This window comes from Formica exsecta, unplaced genomic scaffold (assembly GCF_003651465.1).
Source record: "Formica exsecta isolate Colony F162 unplaced genomic scaffold, ASM365146v1 scaffold1414, whole genome shotgun sequence".
In the NCBI taxonomy this organism is placed as follows: domain Eukaryota; kingdom Metazoa; phylum Arthropoda; class Insecta; order Hymenoptera; family Formicidae; genus Formica; species Formica exsecta.
The window spans coordinates 139,641-156,116 of NW_021848743.1; the positions used below are offsets into that span (position 1 = coordinate 139,641).

At 34.7% G+C, this 16,476-nt stretch overlaps 3 protein-coding genes across 8 annotated transcripts in view; 1 reads left to right on the top strand and 2 right to left on the bottom strand.

Annotated features, from left to right (window-relative positions):
- Positions 1–3,584, top strand: part of LOC115246221 (protein mini spindles) — a 14,500-nt gene extending 10,916 nt beyond the window's left edge. For 3 of the 6 annotated variants that reach the window (XM_029824911.1, XM_029824910.1, XM_029824914.1), the window contains 9 exons: positions 337–510; positions 700–862; positions 1,103–1,261; positions 1,573–1,760; positions 1,837–1,999; positions 2,183–2,356; positions 2,509–2,658; positions 2,895–3,069; positions 3,253–3,584. In XM_029824911.1, the coding sequence (XP_029680771.1) occupies positions 337–510; positions 700–862; positions 1,103–1,261; positions 1,573–1,760; positions 1,837–1,999; positions 2,183–2,356; positions 2,509–2,658; positions 2,895–3,069; positions 3,253–3,380 (1,474 nt within the window). In that variant the 3' untranslated portion in view covers positions 3,381–3,584. Of the gene's footprint in view, positions 1–336; positions 511–699; positions 863–1,102; positions 1,262–1,572; positions 1,761–1,836; positions 2,000–2,182; positions 2,357–2,457; positions 2,659–2,894; positions 3,070–3,252 lie in introns of those variants that run through there. The other 3 variants (XM_029824912.1, XM_029824913.1, XM_029824915.1) reach the window with 3 other exon arrangements.
- A 50-nt stretch (positions 3,585–3,634) lies between these two features.
- Positions 3,635–7,797, bottom strand: LOC115246230 (transmembrane protein 165). The gene is made up of 3 exons (XM_029824928.1): positions 7,491–7,797; positions 6,941–7,195; positions 3,635–6,794 (listed from the first exon to the last, which is right to left on the bottom strand). The coding sequence occupies exons 1-3, from the start codon at positions 7,608–7,610 to the stop codon at positions 6,672–6,674; spliced, it is 498 nt and encodes a 165-aa protein (XP_029680788.1). The 5' UTR covers positions 7,611–7,797; the 3' UTR covers positions 3,635–6,671.
- A 680-nt stretch (positions 7,798–8,477) lies between these two features.
- Positions 8,478–16,425, bottom strand: LOC115246219 (ubiquitin-like modifier-activating enzyme 1). The gene is made up of 5 exons (XM_029824907.1): positions 15,283–16,425; positions 13,110–13,584; positions 12,216–12,723; positions 10,951–12,021; positions 8,478–10,751 (listed from the first exon to the last, which is right to left on the bottom strand). The coding sequence occupies exons 1-5, from the start codon at positions 15,746–15,748 to the stop codon at positions 10,026–10,028; spliced, it is 3,246 nt and encodes a 1,081-aa protein (XP_029680767.1). The 5' UTR covers positions 15,749–16,425; the 3' UTR covers positions 8,478–10,025.
- Positions 16,426–16,476: the final 51 nt, after the last annotated feature.

Here is a 16,476-nt window from a genome sequence, read left to right on the forward strand (position 1 = left end):
TTAATTTACTATTATATAAAAACTTTTTGTTTGAGAATCTTATATATATATATATATATATACATAGATATATATGTATATTTGAAAATATATTTATATATGCCAAAATATTTTTATCTCAGAACCTTCTGTTTAAACATTATTATAGTGATAATACTTTTTTATGTGTCTGTGGAAGTATGAATGGTAATTAGAGATGTAGGTAGCTAAAATAATGAATACTGTTATACATATCTGCTAGTAATATAATATTAGAGTTTCGATTTGTATACGTTATTTCCTTACATTTCAAATTTTATTGACCTATTTATAAAGAATGCGTTTGCTTTTTTCCAGAAATTCTCCTACTTCAACTCAACTAAAAGTTCCCTCTGGTCCATTTGGGCTGGACATGGAATTCCTGCAGAAGATTGAAGGTCCAGTAAAATGTCGTAATCCGATACTTGCAGAACCCAGTTTATCAGATCTGAACGAGCCTCCAGTGAACATGTTGAACCCGCCTAAGATACAGTAAGCTAAAGCTTAATGAGAAAATTAATATTGAAATTAGTAGATTAATAGATATTAATTAAAATATAATTAATACATTATTTATTTAATTAAATAATTTATTATTTTACTATATAATATAATTAAATATTTAATATGTTTAATTATTTATTAAATAAATTAATAATTTTCTATGTCGAAATTTTTTAGGATGATACCGATTTCGCCGCCGAAAATGTTAGTATCGAAGTCGTCGTCTGTTGTATCACCTGCTACTACTAGTAGTAAGGATGATACACTAGAGCGTAACATCTTGTCTATGGCCAGTATGGACTTGCCCACTGCAATACAGTCCATGAATGCGATTGAAAATGTTTGTATCTACTGTTTTTAATGTGTAGTTATCAATGTACCATAGTCTTTTCAAAATCTATTTTGCATCAACATAATCAGAATTGCTAGATTAACAGTCTAGCCTCTCTTGTCCATGAATTGAAACAAAATAAGTCATAAAATAGAAAATTTTTTAAGAATCTTTAAGTTTTTTTTCCTGAATTTCTGTATATGTGTATAGATACTTATATAATATTTATATAATATTTCTACATTACAGTTATTAAAATCCCATCAAGCAGTTACCTTGCAATCCAAGGAGGACAAATTTATCGGGTCGATAAACATGCAACTGAAGCTATTACAGACATATCCGTTACGTCAAGAAAATGCAGATGTGTCGAGAGGTTTCAGAAATACATTCCTTATTATACTCGTGGTGAGTATTATTACTTCAAATGTATATTATTTTGCGAATTATGTATTTTAACTAGCAATTATAATAACACATTAAAAAAAATTAAAACATGCTGTATAAGTATAAAATATTTCAATATAAGAGATGTTGATAAGAAATTTTGATAAATGATTTTATTAAATCAAAAGTGTAAAGCATTTCAACAACATATTTCAATGCAAGCTTTTAGTAAAATTTATTAGATATATTAGTAAGATTTCAGAAATACATTTGTGCATTAGAGATCTTAATAAGTATCAATTAGCGATTTTAATAAGGATTTTTCTCTTCAGTTCTATGATACTGGATTTCTCGGGAAGAATGTACCTTTTATCCACTTAAAAGAATTGGTAGATCAGATGATAAGCCTATTGGCCGAGAACAAGCTGGAGCATTTAAATCAGGCTGGAGCGTATTATAGGGTAATCAATAACATCATGGTGAAAATTATCGACAATTCCAATCACACCACTATCATATGGTAAGACAAATTGATGAAATTTGATAAATTCATCTTAATTTCTTTTATAATCTATTTTTATCGCGTTCTTTTCCAGTGTATTGATCAAGCTACTTCATTCTTGCGCCGAATCGAATGTTCCCTCAAAGTACGAGGAGCTAGTAATGAAGTGTTTATGGAAGATAGTGAAAACAATGTCGAATTGGGCCGCTGATTTGGATTACGATACGATACTTTTGGAAGTACATCGTTTCCTTAAGGTAATATGGCTTCTTATCTGTGCAATGTCTGGTTATTGAAATGAGATGGTATTTTATAAAAAAATTATTTTAATAACTTATTATTTTAATAACTTATTTATTATTCTTAATAACTCGTTTATAATATATTTATATTTTAATTTCTAAAGATTGGTTATATATATAAAATTTCAATTTTTACAGGATTATCCCACTACATGGTGGAAGAAGCGAAAGTCCGATACTCCATTACGGACAGTCAAGACAGTTCTTCACAGTATGACCAGAGTAAAAGGCAGCTCGATACTTAATCACTTGACATTGATAAACAACACTAACGAATCTGAGTTACATGCTTACTTAATAAGATTAATCGCGGTTAGTTTTTCATTGCTTTTTACGTATATATGTTCCATTTTATGAAAGAATATATATTACATTAATTATATCATTAACATTGGATTATTTATTACGTATAGATGTCAGATAATAGATAATGGAAATTAATTAGCGACGTTTGCCTTAAACAGAGCCTTAAACCGGATGAGATTAATGCCACAGCGAAAGTGATGCCCAAATCTAATAACGCGGGAAGGACGCAGAAACACCTGTCAAAGTCTACACGTCAACAATTGGCGGAAATATTTAAGAAAATCGGGTCAAAGGAGCACATGCAGGAAGTATGTATATACATATGAAAATTAATTTTTTTTAATGTATAGCATGAATTCCGAAATTGTCATAATTATAAAATATTTTATACGGAATATTTACACATATCTTTTCTCGCTTCTATCGTTTTAATTCAAAATGGCTGATATGTACTTCTTAAATATTCTCTTTCAAGCTTTTAATAATATTTTTATAATTCAATATACATTTTTAAACAGTTGGTTTGGTTCTTTTTTTTTTGTAGGGCTTAGTCCAACTGTATGATTTCAAACTTCAATACCCTGAAGCTGATGTACAACCATTTCTGGTCAAGTCTCATCAGTTTTTCCAAGATTTCATAGAACAGGGACTGAGGGAGATTGATCAAGCGCGAAAAAACCAGAACATTCTGTCGCAAGCTAACAATCAATATTCTATGGGTAAGTAATGGTAATTGATTTCATTAATTAATTGTTGCGGGTGTAAGACAATTAATATTAATAAAACACACGTTGTTACTTAACGATCAAATGCATAAATAAAGATCTATAAAAGAGAAGATGCGATATAAAAAACAGAATTTTTTTCAAATCTTGGAATCTGACATAAATTAAATAAAACAGAAACCACCGAATCTCTAGCAGCGGTTTCCGATGAAAAAGACATGATGGACCCGATGTACAGGCTCGAGAAACTCCGAGTCCTCGAAGCACATGGTAGAATGACTTCTTCCCAGTCGAATCCACCGTGAACGATCATGCATAAAGTATATTAATTAGGTAAGCGACACCATACATATATATATATGTGTAAGACAAGAAATATTTGTCTGAAATCTTTATTCGCGTCTCTTGAAACAATCGATTCCACCGTATTGTCCACCGCTGATTATTTTCGATTGAAGCGAGTCATTTTGTGTATAAATGTTTTTTTTTTTTTTTTTTTTTTTTTTTTTTTTTTTTCGAGAGACTTTTTTTTTTTTTTTTGTTTAGTATTCGATAAAGATTTTTTTTTTTTTTTTTTTTTTTTTTTTTTTCGTACGAGACAGTCTGATTACTTATTCTCGATGAATTAATATCGGTCATTTGTCATTAATTTATCGTTAGCAGAAGACTTGAACAAATGTAGAACATGATAATGTAGTTGCGCCGTTAGATATATACGCTACATCGAACAGACATTGTACATCGTAACGATCCAGCGTTTTATATTACGTTTCCATAATATAATGATAATGTTGCGTGCGTGTTAATGATGAATATGATTTGTCTTTTTCCTCAGCAGTTATGTATAGTTGATAATAATGTTACTATTTACGTAAGATCTCGACTATGTAGTCCGGTGTACCCGGTATATATACGAAGTTTGCAAGATTCCGCGAGCATCATATTGTATCGCGCGCAATCTGATTTTATTTTATGTTGTTTAACTTAAGATTTTGCATTGTCCTCTAAATAAATTTGTTCGTTTTTTTTTTTTCAAAACGATCAATTTTGTTATCATTATGTGTCATCGTTATTTTTGCGAAATCTTCCATTCTAGCAAAAGAAAAAAGTTTTTGGACAATATGTCATTAAACATCTTCGATACTTTGTAATATTCGGATGTATCCGAGAAAATTGCATTTAAGAAAAAAATTGATAAAGTTCGCGCGTTAACATTAGACGAACATTATCCTATCTAATCTTGCACGCAATCTTGCAATACAAGATATTATTAATTTTCAGATAGATATCAATGCGATTTTTTATATCTCGTGGTATCTCATCGCACGAAATAGCGAGAGATCTATAAAGATAACGAATATTTTTTTTTTTTTTATTTCTTTATAATCCAATTGCAAAAATATTAGAAATATTTATTTCCATTGTGGAGAATAAGTATCGTCTTTTTACATGAAAGGTAAAAAAAAACACACAGGAGGTTTCGCGAAAATAACAGCGATGTTTTATTTATTAAGACGCAAAACTCTATCATATCCCTCTCAGTATTTATGGAGATAGCATCGCTCGATGTAATAAAGTGACGTTGAGCCGTAAAAAGCTCATAACTAAAAAATTCAAAAAGTTACAAAAATTGGAAACGTAAATCTTCAGGGATAAAAAAGAAAAAAAGAATCCATGTCGAATATTCAACTAAAAGTTTCAATATCGATATAATTTTACTTTAAAAAATATCTCGAGCAATTTTAATAATATCTCGGTTACAAATGAACGAACTAAATCTCACGAGTTAACGAATTACATACGTATTTACTGACAATACTATAGTTTTACACAAATTATTTGTCCATTACGAATTAACTTATGATAAATTAAATTATATGTTATTTACCTTAATCACATAAATTCTAAAAATTATACGAATTATATAAATTAATTATTATACTACAAAAAGTATTTGTAATAACGAAAAATACACACATATATACACACGCACAAAGTACGATTAAAGTTATAATGCAATTATTTTTTTATTGTATTAAATTATCATTGTAGAGATACTTGTGACTAAAAAATTTTTAAGTTACAAGTTTTTTATGGCTCAACGATGAAAAATGTATCCACCATTTCTATTATTGATCCCGAAAAGTAAAACAGAAGAGAGCGTAGCTAATAACAAAAAAAAAAATTAGGATGTGCTTTACTATCTGAATATCTTACGAGTATACGACTCGAAATTGCTATATTTGAGAACTTACCGCTTTTTCCGAAGACATATTCTGTAGTGTAAATAGAACATGTATATATATGCACTAATAAAAGTGATATTCGACAAAACTGTAAAACGTGTGTTTCACAAGGAAAGAGAACTTGTATATGGACACAAACTCTTGAATGGTTTTTTTTTCGTCTGTCTACAATATTCCATATCAAATCGTTTTGCATATGAAATGTTGGATTTCGAAAATTACAGGTTTAGAAAAACATTCTTTTGTTTTTAGTTTTTACGATTTTCTAAATCACATTACAAATTTGTGGAAACACTAGGAAACTCATACATTACTTTGTGATTTCCATATGGAACAATTCAATATTTATAATATTCCTATTTTATAATATTTATTTATTTCAATATATTATAAGCTTCTCTTTTACAATACATAATTAAAATAGACTTCTCTAAATAGTTTCTCTCGATATCGCATATTGATAGTAACTTATAAACTCTATCTATATTTTCTATTTATTTAATTTAAAAAAAATGAACATTCCTTTTATTACATTCTTTCTGTTTCATCATCAAGTCTCATTTATACAGCATTATTTTTGTACAATATTATTTTGTTTGTTAGTATGTTTTATTTTTTTTTTCCCCCTTTATGTTATATCATTTTGTCCTCTCTCTTCCCCCCTATATGATAAAAAACCACTTTTCTTCAATATCTTACAAATGATATATATAAATAGAAACGGTAAAATTATTACGTATGAAGTACGACTCAGTAATATATTTCATATTTGTATAAGCCGACAAATTAGATATGCAAATTTAAAGTATCATTGTACTGCAAGGATTTCCACGCTCTAAATGCTCTATATTGATATTATCAGTTATCGTTATACTAGTCAAAACTATTCAAAATATGATTAAATTATGTTTGTTTTATATATAGAACATATTTTAACAATAATGAAATAATAATAAAATTTTCTAATTTTGATATAAATACGCGGCATCTTGATGATTTTTGCAATTAATACTGATAATTTTATGTACATTTGCACAGACATTAATATAATATCTAATTGTCAATTAAGATATATTTTCCATTGCTATATTCACAAATATCTATATATAAGTATATGTATATGTATATATGCATATACATATATGTATTATCTACCACATTTATTAAGAAGACAGTTCTTTGGCCGGAACTGGCCAATTCTTAGTTAACGTTGTGATTCTGTAAAAAGATGAGTATAGAATCATACTGTACACAAATATACAATACGCTCATATGCAATATGATACACGATATACAAAGTTCAGAAAGTAAATACTGGTAGAAATTTTCGGAGTAAGTTAAGGATGATCTTCAAACGTCTTCCACGGGATTGACGAAAAGCGCCGTTAGGGCAAATACTAAAAATACCACTCCACCAATAATGGTCACTGAAAATATCAAGAGCATTGTACTAGTTAGAGAGAGAGAGAGAGAGAGAGAGAGAATTCATGCAAGATGACAATTTTATAAACACAAATATATTTAGATATAGATAAGTTTATATTATTATTATTATTATTATTAAAAATTGCTATAGAGATTATAGATTAGATTTTGTCTATATGCGAAACTATTTAAAAATAATTTCCATAAAATTGTTGAAAAAGTGTGTTTATATATATATTAATGGTACCTGATAGAATAGTCATTAGTGCAAGGGCACTTATCGCTCCAGCGAATACAGTTAATCTTGGATGTTTCATTGCCATTATAGCAGCGATAAAGAATGTCTTATCGCCTAATTCCGATACCACGATCACCGACAAAGATGCTATGAAAGCATGCAAAAAGCCTAATCTATCCTGCGGCTTCTCGGACACAAATTCTGGCGATTTCTAAAAAAATTTTACAAGTTAAAACAAGAGTATTTGGTTTTGTGAGATACAGTTTTTTTAGAATCTAAATATTTATAAATTAAGATCTTTTTTTTAATTTTTTTAAAAAATTTAGATTTTAGGGGCTTTTTGGGAATTTCTTTTAACGTTTTCCTTAAAATTTAAAAGAGTTAAACGCATCAAAATCATTTAAATATTTTCCTGCTAATTTAATAGAATTTTTTTCAATAATTAGCTTTTTTTTTTTAAATAATTTACAGCCAAAAAGATTTGAAAGATTATCGAGAAAACTCACCGTCGATGTCGCGAGTAATTGAAGTTTCTCGTCATAACGCGGCTCGATTTCGCAAATAACGGTTGAAAAATAAAAAATTAAAATCAGGGAACAAATATAAATTGGGCGTTTCACTTCCATCGTGTGATACTTGACGGTATTCAACGCAACTTATTGCAGGTGACAAGCGTTGCGCGTGATAACCTCAAAAAAAAACGGCCTCGATTCACATACATACTACAGGTATAATATCATTTTTTTTGTGATTTGTCTGTGAAAAGGTTAGGTTAGGTTAGGTTGCATTGCCGCGTAAAGCTAGTGATAAGTTTCATTAGAGATCAACATTCGGACAGCCAATGATCGTGACATCGATGACACTAGATCCAAAAATCACCGATCTGTCACTATCGTCGCGCATGCGCAAAAAACCCTGTCACAGTTACGATAAGTTTTATCAATACGTGAGAAAGTGATGATTATTGATTCGCGAGGAGAACAGTAAGATATGATAAATTACCTTTTTATGTTATAGAAAAAAGTGAACTTGCTAATTATATCGATTTAAATTTCTTTGCGTTCGAAAAAAAAAATTATATTTTACTCAATCATCTCTTTCAAATATTGCGCTTATTTATCGAAACGAAATTGCCGAGCACTTATAATTTTAAAGGTAATTATAAAATAAAACACAAAGATATTTCCCATTTTATTTTCACATTATTATACTTCATACTTCTTGAAATCCAAACACATCTATTTGTTATCTATTGACGAGAGAAATGATACATAATAAATATCCGCATTATATCCTAAAATTAACAAAATATTTTTCCTTTTTTCATTTTTGTTTATCTCCCTTGGTCTAGAGTTCTATAATGTATGCAATTTGTTTTTTTTTTTTGTTTTTTTTTTTTTTTTGGAGTTTTTTTTTTTTTTAAAAAAATTAGCCGAGCTACTTTATAAATATATCCGCGAGAAAAAGTGATGGGTTCTCTCGCGACTACGGCCGCTTCTCTTTCCTTCAAAGACATCTTTTTATAAATTTAAATGCAGTGTATCCGTCGTAACAACAACCAGCCTTAGCCAATAGTTTATCCATTATTATTATATTATTATTACTATTATTATTATTATTATTCGAGAAAGACATTGCAAAGCAGATAAATTAAATGAACGTAATTATATCAATTATATAAACTCTTACTGCACGCGTGTATTGAATCTCGGATTAGCGAGAAAATTAAAAAAGAATTAGAGAAAAGAAAGGTGTCAAGTAATTGTTCCCTTGCTATTGAAATAGCAAATTGTTTGCAAGAAATACAAAGAGAAGAGTAAGAGGCAAGATCGCGCGCATACCGCGTCAATTAAAAACTCGATACTGATTATTCACACATCTCTCTATGAAATTACGTTTAAAGACTGAGCTAATAATATATAACGGTCTAAAGATTCTCGAATATTCGTTTTACCTATAGTTTAATTTACACCCGATTCTATACAATATAACATGTGTATTTGTATGTGTATATATGTCTGTATGTAATAATTAACTAGAAAAGAGTAATCGCTTCGTTAAAGATTTTCTACGCAAATCGAACTGTATTTTTTTTCTTGTAGAAATTTGGGTTATCATACGCGACTTCACTTATTCTTTTTCTTCTTCTTTTCTGTATTCGATCGCGACGCTTTATAGCGTATTGTGAGCAAACTGATTGAAATAAAATATACAGCAAAGAGAAGACAAAATTTAAAAACTAACTAGGAAACTGAATCGGGAGGTTCCACAGATTAGTCATTGCAATTATATGTACTAGGTTATCATATCAGAAATGAGAAATCGAGCGTGATTTTATTTTTGCAAATATCAAGATAAGTAAAAAATTTGCAATACAGTTTTCTTTATAATCTATCTTAAATTTGGTAATAATTTATTTGTCGATTTATATAAGTTTACAAAATTAGTAATTCGTAATAAAAAAAAAAATCAATTGAAAAAAAAATTAACTTTTTAATTATTTTCTCTATGTTTTTCACAGATTAAAAAAAAGGATATCCCACAGAAATAAAATGTTTTATAGGAAAATATAGGAATAGGCACTTGTCCCAATGTTTATTTCGAAAGAATATATGAATGAAAGCAATTTGTTTGATTTTTTACCTTTGATACTATAATTCAGCACGTTAGTAATGACTGATCAAGAAAACCTGGAGACAAAGCTCACTCTATCTAATCTTATTCGCTAACCAAATCAAAAAATTCGACTTTGCAGGCGCATTTGCTACTTGAAATTACTACTACTAAGTGCTGGCGGTAGAAACGTTCTGTCGGATGCGACAGAACGAAGAAAAAGAAATGAACATACAAAAGAAAAATACAGAAAGAAAGAGAGTGCCTCATACAGATGTTCATAGACGAGGATCGGCAGCGGTAACGTCTCCTCTGTGTATTACATCGTCGTAAAATAGAAATTTGTAGAAATCACTAGATGTACGCCGGCTAAAAGTGTCTTAGTTAAGTAGACATCATCTGGCGCGATCGGAGGTTGCGCGGGCGAGTCAGGGTAGAGTATAGCGCACGTACGGCACCTCGACGTCGTTCCCGTCCTCGTCGTTGCAACATAACTCAAACACGAGTGCGCGCACATGCGGCTCCAGCTTTTTCTTCGACACTTTCTTGACCACTTCCGACATGAGCAGTCCCATGCGCTCCTGACACTTGGGTTTTGCCATGAAGAATGAATACAGCATGCAGATACCTTGCGACAACATAGTCACCTCGAGATTGTGACGTTCCTTGAAGTAGTCGAGGAACTCCTTGAGCGTCAGTTCGCCCTTCACTTCGAAGCGGTCCCATAACGTCCACTCGATGTCATAGTACTTGAGCTTAGGGGCAGCGATTGGCTCGCTGAAACCGAAGAACGGTAGCGCCAGGTTCACGAAGCCATTCTTGTACAGTGATAAATCACGAACACCGCGCGTCAGCTTGTACAGCTCTAGACAGACGAGACCGGCCACTACTGAAGTAGTGGTGGCAATCGCCGGGATAATCTTGCCGGCAATCAGTTTGCTCTTATGCCGATCGGCCGGTGAGATTTTGTAGTTGGCAGCGCGCAGATTTGACGCTGCAACGATGAAGTCTATATGGAAATTGGTGTCGTCGTCCTTCTCGAAATCCTGTGGATATATTGCTAAGCCGTTTAATTCCTCCATCTTTGGCAACTCTTCTTGCAACTGCGTCAGTCGCTCGTGATCGATGTTACCGCTGCCGTTTGACACTTGCACCTGCAAACATAGAGCCGATTTTTCAATCTCCTTTTTTTTGATTCTATAAAATTATATCGATCAAAAATTCCTGATTTCGAATACTTTAACATTGACACGAAATTTCGAAGATTTTCAAGAATTTTGAATAACACTTATATAGAAAATCAAAACTTTTGCTCATTCAAAGAATTATTCGAAGCATTAATCTATTTTTTACCTGTGAATCCGTTTCAGCGATCTTCACGCCGGACTTGGGCGTAAATTCCGGTACTTTGACAATTGCGAGAATTTCGGCAATATCTCTATCGCGATTTGTAGGTATTCCGTAAACTTTGGCTTTGAGATTGGCGGCAGCCATGATATAGTCCATGTGTAGGGGATCATTAACATCAAACGTCAATGGGTCCGGGCAACGTTTCGGGCCGGACCAAAATGGTTGACCGCTCGAGGTCACCTGATCCGGCGGGAAGTTGTACAGCAGTTGACGGATTTGATTGCTATACTGCTCTTGCCAATGACAACGAGCCCAAGCCACGCAATCGGCAAAGGTGCTCGGTCTCTCGTCGACTAAGGCCGTTTTAACAGATTCCAATACTTCAAGAGGCTGCACACCGGGCAGCTTGAGCGTCCGATCGATGAATTGTGGATCGGAGATGTACTGTGCCGCGTTCTCCGCGGATTGACGAAACAGTCCCTCGAAACTGTCGCGAGCCCACTGCAAGGTGTGCTCGATGGCGTTGGGAAAATTCTTGAGTGTACAGATCGGAATGCTCTTCTCCGGTGGATCCTGTGACGAGCTATACGATTCGGTCAAGAATGGCACTACTACTTGGGTGTTGCCCTTAGTGCCGAGGGTGCCGGATTCTAGTAGAGGTTTACGATAGTACACACAACGACGATCCATGTAGATGCGTGCATTTACATTGTCGAGCGCGTTCGCCACGCCGTCCAACACTTCGAAGAAATCATCGTTATAGATCTTTTCCGTTTCCGGACATACCCGATTCTCATGCGCGACCACATTCATATACGGATTCATGCCTTTGATGACTCTGGCCGCAGTCGATGACTTGGATTGTTGCACATCCGACGGTCTGAACAGAAATTGTCGATTCAAATTGGACTTTTCAATCAGATCCATATCAGTCACCGTAACGCAACCATTTTCCGCACCCACGCCGATCATTGCAAAATTTTTCAGTAACTCGCAACCGATCGCACCGGCACCTACTACAAAGTATTTCAAATTTCCGAGTTTGAGCTGGAATTTTTTGCCAAAAACAGCCACCTAAAAGAGAAACATAATCGAATTAATAATTATCAAACAATTAAAGTTAATTTTTAATACTTTGGTTTATAAACTTGTCGAATCACGTCTAACATTCAACTTTCTTTAAATTCTCTAAAAATTTATTTATGTGTCTGTGTGTGTGTGAAAGAAGAAAGAATTTTAATTATATATAATCGCCCATTCTACTGTACCTGAGAGTCATAGCGGGATCCGACAGGAGCACACTCCTTCTCGGTGAGTTCCGAACAATCGACGGGCAGACATTCGATGGCGTCAAAATACAGCCATTGATATATGGGATGGAACTTGCCGGAGCAAGCTTTCATCACTTCCTGAGCGACGATACCGCCGATTGTGGCGTTCATGGGGTTTAGATTGCCGGCGGATACCTTGGCGAATGTGCGCAGCAGTTCACCATTGATCTCGGTATCGAAACCGTATTTATCCTTGACCTTCTCAGCGATGGTGATAAACTCGTCGGCATCTGCCTGATTCCATGATCGCGGCAACGCACATTTATTATCCTTGTACTGATGTAGCGCTAAAAAGGCCAGATGCAGTTGTTCCGGATAATCAAATTTACCAAAGTCCGTGACGAGGAACTCGGGTTTCTTCAGGGCCACGTCCAGCGGCGCGAAGGATAAAGTTTTCGGCATCTTAACTTGGGTCACTATACCGCCACGTGAATACTCGGAGAACCTGGAGATATTCGGTTTGTTTGATTAGATCCTGATCTTAGATCTATCTCGTTAAATTGAAACAAATATTATTAAAAATAATATGTATTGTAATAGTATTATAATTATTATATGCATTAATTGTTAATTACAGAAATAAAATAAAGAAAAATTGGCAGAGTGCAAAGCTTGGTTGATTTGATTTAAATTTTGACAATATAAATCTGACTTAAATTTTGACAATATAAATCTGACTTAAATTTTGACAATATTTGTCACAATTGAAAACAGAGAGAAAATGTAGGATATTTTTATATAATCGAGTAATTCTTTCCCTTTAGATTGGACAATTAAATATAATAAATTTGCAAGAAATAATGAACACACTTACAACTACACATGTCTCACCTGGAAGTGTCACCGATACTGAACGTGTACGGTCCCAGCACCTTGATCTTGATCGGCTCACAACCGTTCAGTTCGATCATACCCTGCACCTCGGAAAATGTCACGTAATCACCGTCCTCCATACCATGGCGAGTGTCATCTAGACAAGTGACGACGCCCTCGTTGTCGCGGGAAATGCTAGCGACCATCGCGCTCACCGGCGGCTCGCCATTCATGTCCACCACCGTGAAAGTGTCGCCGAAGTCACAGAATACCTGGGAGAAGAGGCCACGAGTGTCGGCGATTATGAGGGCGATACCGTTGGCGCGGGTGATCCGTGAGATGCGCAGTTGTTCGGCCAGCGACGTTTCCGTCAGCACCACGACCTTAAACTGCTGGAGGTACGCCTCGGTCAAGTCACCGGAATAATGACGGGTAGGCACGTAGTTGTTGAGCTCCGACAGGCGCTGGCAGCATGCGGCCGCGCGATTTTTACCTGTTGAACAAATTTAATTTTAGCATATCGATTCTTTTATTCGTTTTAGTCATTGTTTTAGTTTGAAAACATTAGAGTAACCATAATAATTAATATATAAATATAATAATAATATTTTAACAAAAAATATTTTTTAATTATAGGTTTTTAATAAATATTTTTAAATCTCAAAATTAATATGACAGTATATTGTTTGACCATAGATTATATATACATGGCCTAAATATTTCTTAATTCAAATTCAATGTTTTGTTCTATATTTCATAGTAATATAGTCTCATATTAATTTAATGCAATTTTTTTTTGTTTTTTAATGAATGTCTGATTTTACTTGATATATTTAATGTATAATGTTCAAAATATTTTTTTTTTATCATACATTCTGTAGATATCTGTTAATTGAGATAGATAAAACAAAGAACATGTTACGAAATGACTTAAGCAATACTATGCAAGACGATCTTTTCATGATGACTTGCAGTAGTGCGCGCGCACTTTATGGTATTTTAGTACAAATAGTGAAGATAAAAACAACTTTGGTTTAATGGTGTAAAATTAAAATTTACCAAACAATATATATTGCATTATCTCGATTTAAATCTTATCGTCCTAGAGATTATCCTTTCAGATTGCACGAATTTATCAACGAGACTAGAGGCAGGCCTCTGGTATCGTTCTCATAAATTAATTTCGTTCAACAAAAGAATCTTATATATAATTATTTCTGTATCAATAGGAAAAAAAATTGTCCATTGCCCAATAATTTAGGTACGATTGTAAACTCTGCTTTTTTTAACTGCACGTTTCTATACAATTTGTTACAATTTTTTCTCTCCTCCTTTTTTGGATGCTAAAATACATACTTGGTTTATTTCAATTCGTTAATAGCCTTTCATTGCTACAATTTTTTAAATTTATTAACTTATTAATTTGTATTTATTTATGGATTATTTGTTTATAATTAGAAATTTGGAGCAATTGAAAAATTCAATTTTTAATGCTAAAGATATATGGAAAAATTTATTTTATATTCTTTCATCGTAATGTTTATTGTCATAAATACTTATAAGACATTTTTGCATATTTATAACATTAAATCAACATTTTAATTCATTGAAATTAAAGTAATAAAATATTTTTACTCCTATTTTTTCTCCTCTATATTTAATTTCAATTTTAAGATGTACTATTATAAACTTAATATAACACATAAAAGATATCATCTTGTACTTCTTTCGAAACTCTCAATTTGTCTCTTTTTTCTGTAAAATATAAAGTCTAATTTGGGTCAAATTTATTTAATATGCCATCGAATATAAAGTCTAATTTATGTCAAATTTTATTAATATACCATCTCTTTGGGCATTAAATTATTGAAAGCGAAACAAATAGAAGCGTACAGTTAAAATAAGCCAATATTTGTGGAGAAGTTTTTTTTTTTTACATATATATCTCCATCTCTTTTGGAATGTATCAATTCTCATTCCAAGTTGTTTTTTCTTGAATAATCTACATGAAATTCGGCGAAAAAAAATGCTCGAAACTTTCCACAGCCGATACGTAGCACTATCAAAATTATCAAAGCGCGCGCGCGCGCCTTTTTCATCCTTGGCGAATCTCACGTGTTTCCGACCGGTATATGTACGCGGCTCGTTGGAGCGCGCGCGCGCGCGCGCTCGCGCAGGTTCATACCCTCACCTAAATCGTTCTCGGTGAGATAGAACTGCGAGCCAAGTTCCCGGAGACTGCACATGGATTCGCGATCGTGCAACGTGACGGACTTGACGCCGCCGAGGATGACGTTCTTGGCGATCTCGACGCCGAGACCACCGAGGCCGGAGATTAGCACGTCCGAGGACGCCATGCGACGCATGGCGTCGTGGCCGAGGACGTAGAGCTGCCGCGAGTAGAGACCCTCGTCGATCTCGGTTGGCGATCGGCCGCTGCCGCTCGAGGATGCGGAGCCTCCGGCGCCGCCGCCGCTGCCGTTACCACCGTTGCCGCTGCCGCCGGAGCTCGTAGATCCGTTTTTCGCCATGTCTATGTCTACCTGCGCCACGTTTGTCGGCTCGTCGTCGGCTCCTCCCGTCGTGCTGGCAGCACCAACGCGTCGCTTCTTGGCTGGGGGATCAACGGAGCTCTCCACCACCTCAGCACTAGACATCGGAGGACTTCACGGACAGTCACGGAGACAGTGACGGATTATGTGCCGTCGATTGTTTCCCCTGATTATGCTCACTCTTTTCCTCTCTTTCGTTCTCACCCTTCCACCTTTCTCTTTCTCTCTCTCTACTCCTTTCTCTCTTTCCGACCGCGCTTGCCACCACGCGCGCGCGCGTGCACGAGCACACACACACACACACACACGCACACGGCTCTCCGAACCTCGGGAACGCTGGAACTGTACCTCGGTACCGACGGGCGACGACGATACCAATCAGCACGAGAACGTATATCAACCACGGACGTACGCGCACCGACCAACCTCACTCTGCCGCCGCCGTCGCCCCACCACTCCCCTCCTTCGCTCCACCTCTTCGCAGCCCCGCGACTTCGTCTTCGTGTCCGTTCGGAGATCACCGCCTTTGTCCCTTTTCCGGAGAACGCCGACGAGATCCTCGCGTCACGATACACCTACGGGTCCAACTTCTACCGACCACGCTGCCCCGCGCACCTCGCCCCTCTCGCCCCCTCGCGTTCTCTCATTCGCTGTTGCTACACGATTTCGCGGATTTGCCGATCTTGTCCGTTCGCGTTGAATATATGCATGGATATCTCACGCTCGCTCTCGCCAACTTCGAGCTGTCACGATCGACTCTGATTGGACACGTCACGGACGAGGGAGCTTGTATAGAGTCGACGCGCGTCGATGTCGATAAATCCTGCGGTTCG

Coding starts and splice junctions, on each gene's coding strand:
- LOC115246230 (XM_029824928.1), bottom strand. CDS start 7,610: ATGGAAGTGAAACGCCCAATTTATATTTGTTCCCTGATTTTAATTTTT. Junction 7,196..7,490: donor AATTACTCGCGACATCGACG/GTGAGTTTTCTC, acceptor AAATTTTTTTAG/AAATCGCCAGAATTTGTGTC. Junction 6,795..6,940: donor AACAATTTTATGGAAATTAT/TTTTAAATAGTT, acceptor ATTCTCTCTCTC/TCTCTCTCTCTCTCTCTAAC.
- LOC115246219 (XM_029824907.1), bottom strand. CDS start 15,748: ATGTCTAGTGCTGAGGTGGTGGAGAGCTCCGTTGATCCCCCAGCCAAG. Junction 13,585..15,282: donor TCTCACCGAGAACGATTTAG/GTGAGGGTATGA, acceptor TTTGTTCAACAG/GTAAAAATCGCGCGGCCGCA. Junction 12,022..12,215: donor GATCCCGCTATGACTCTCAG/GTACAGTAGAAT, acceptor TTTCTCTTTTAG/GTGGCTGTTTTTGGCAAAAA.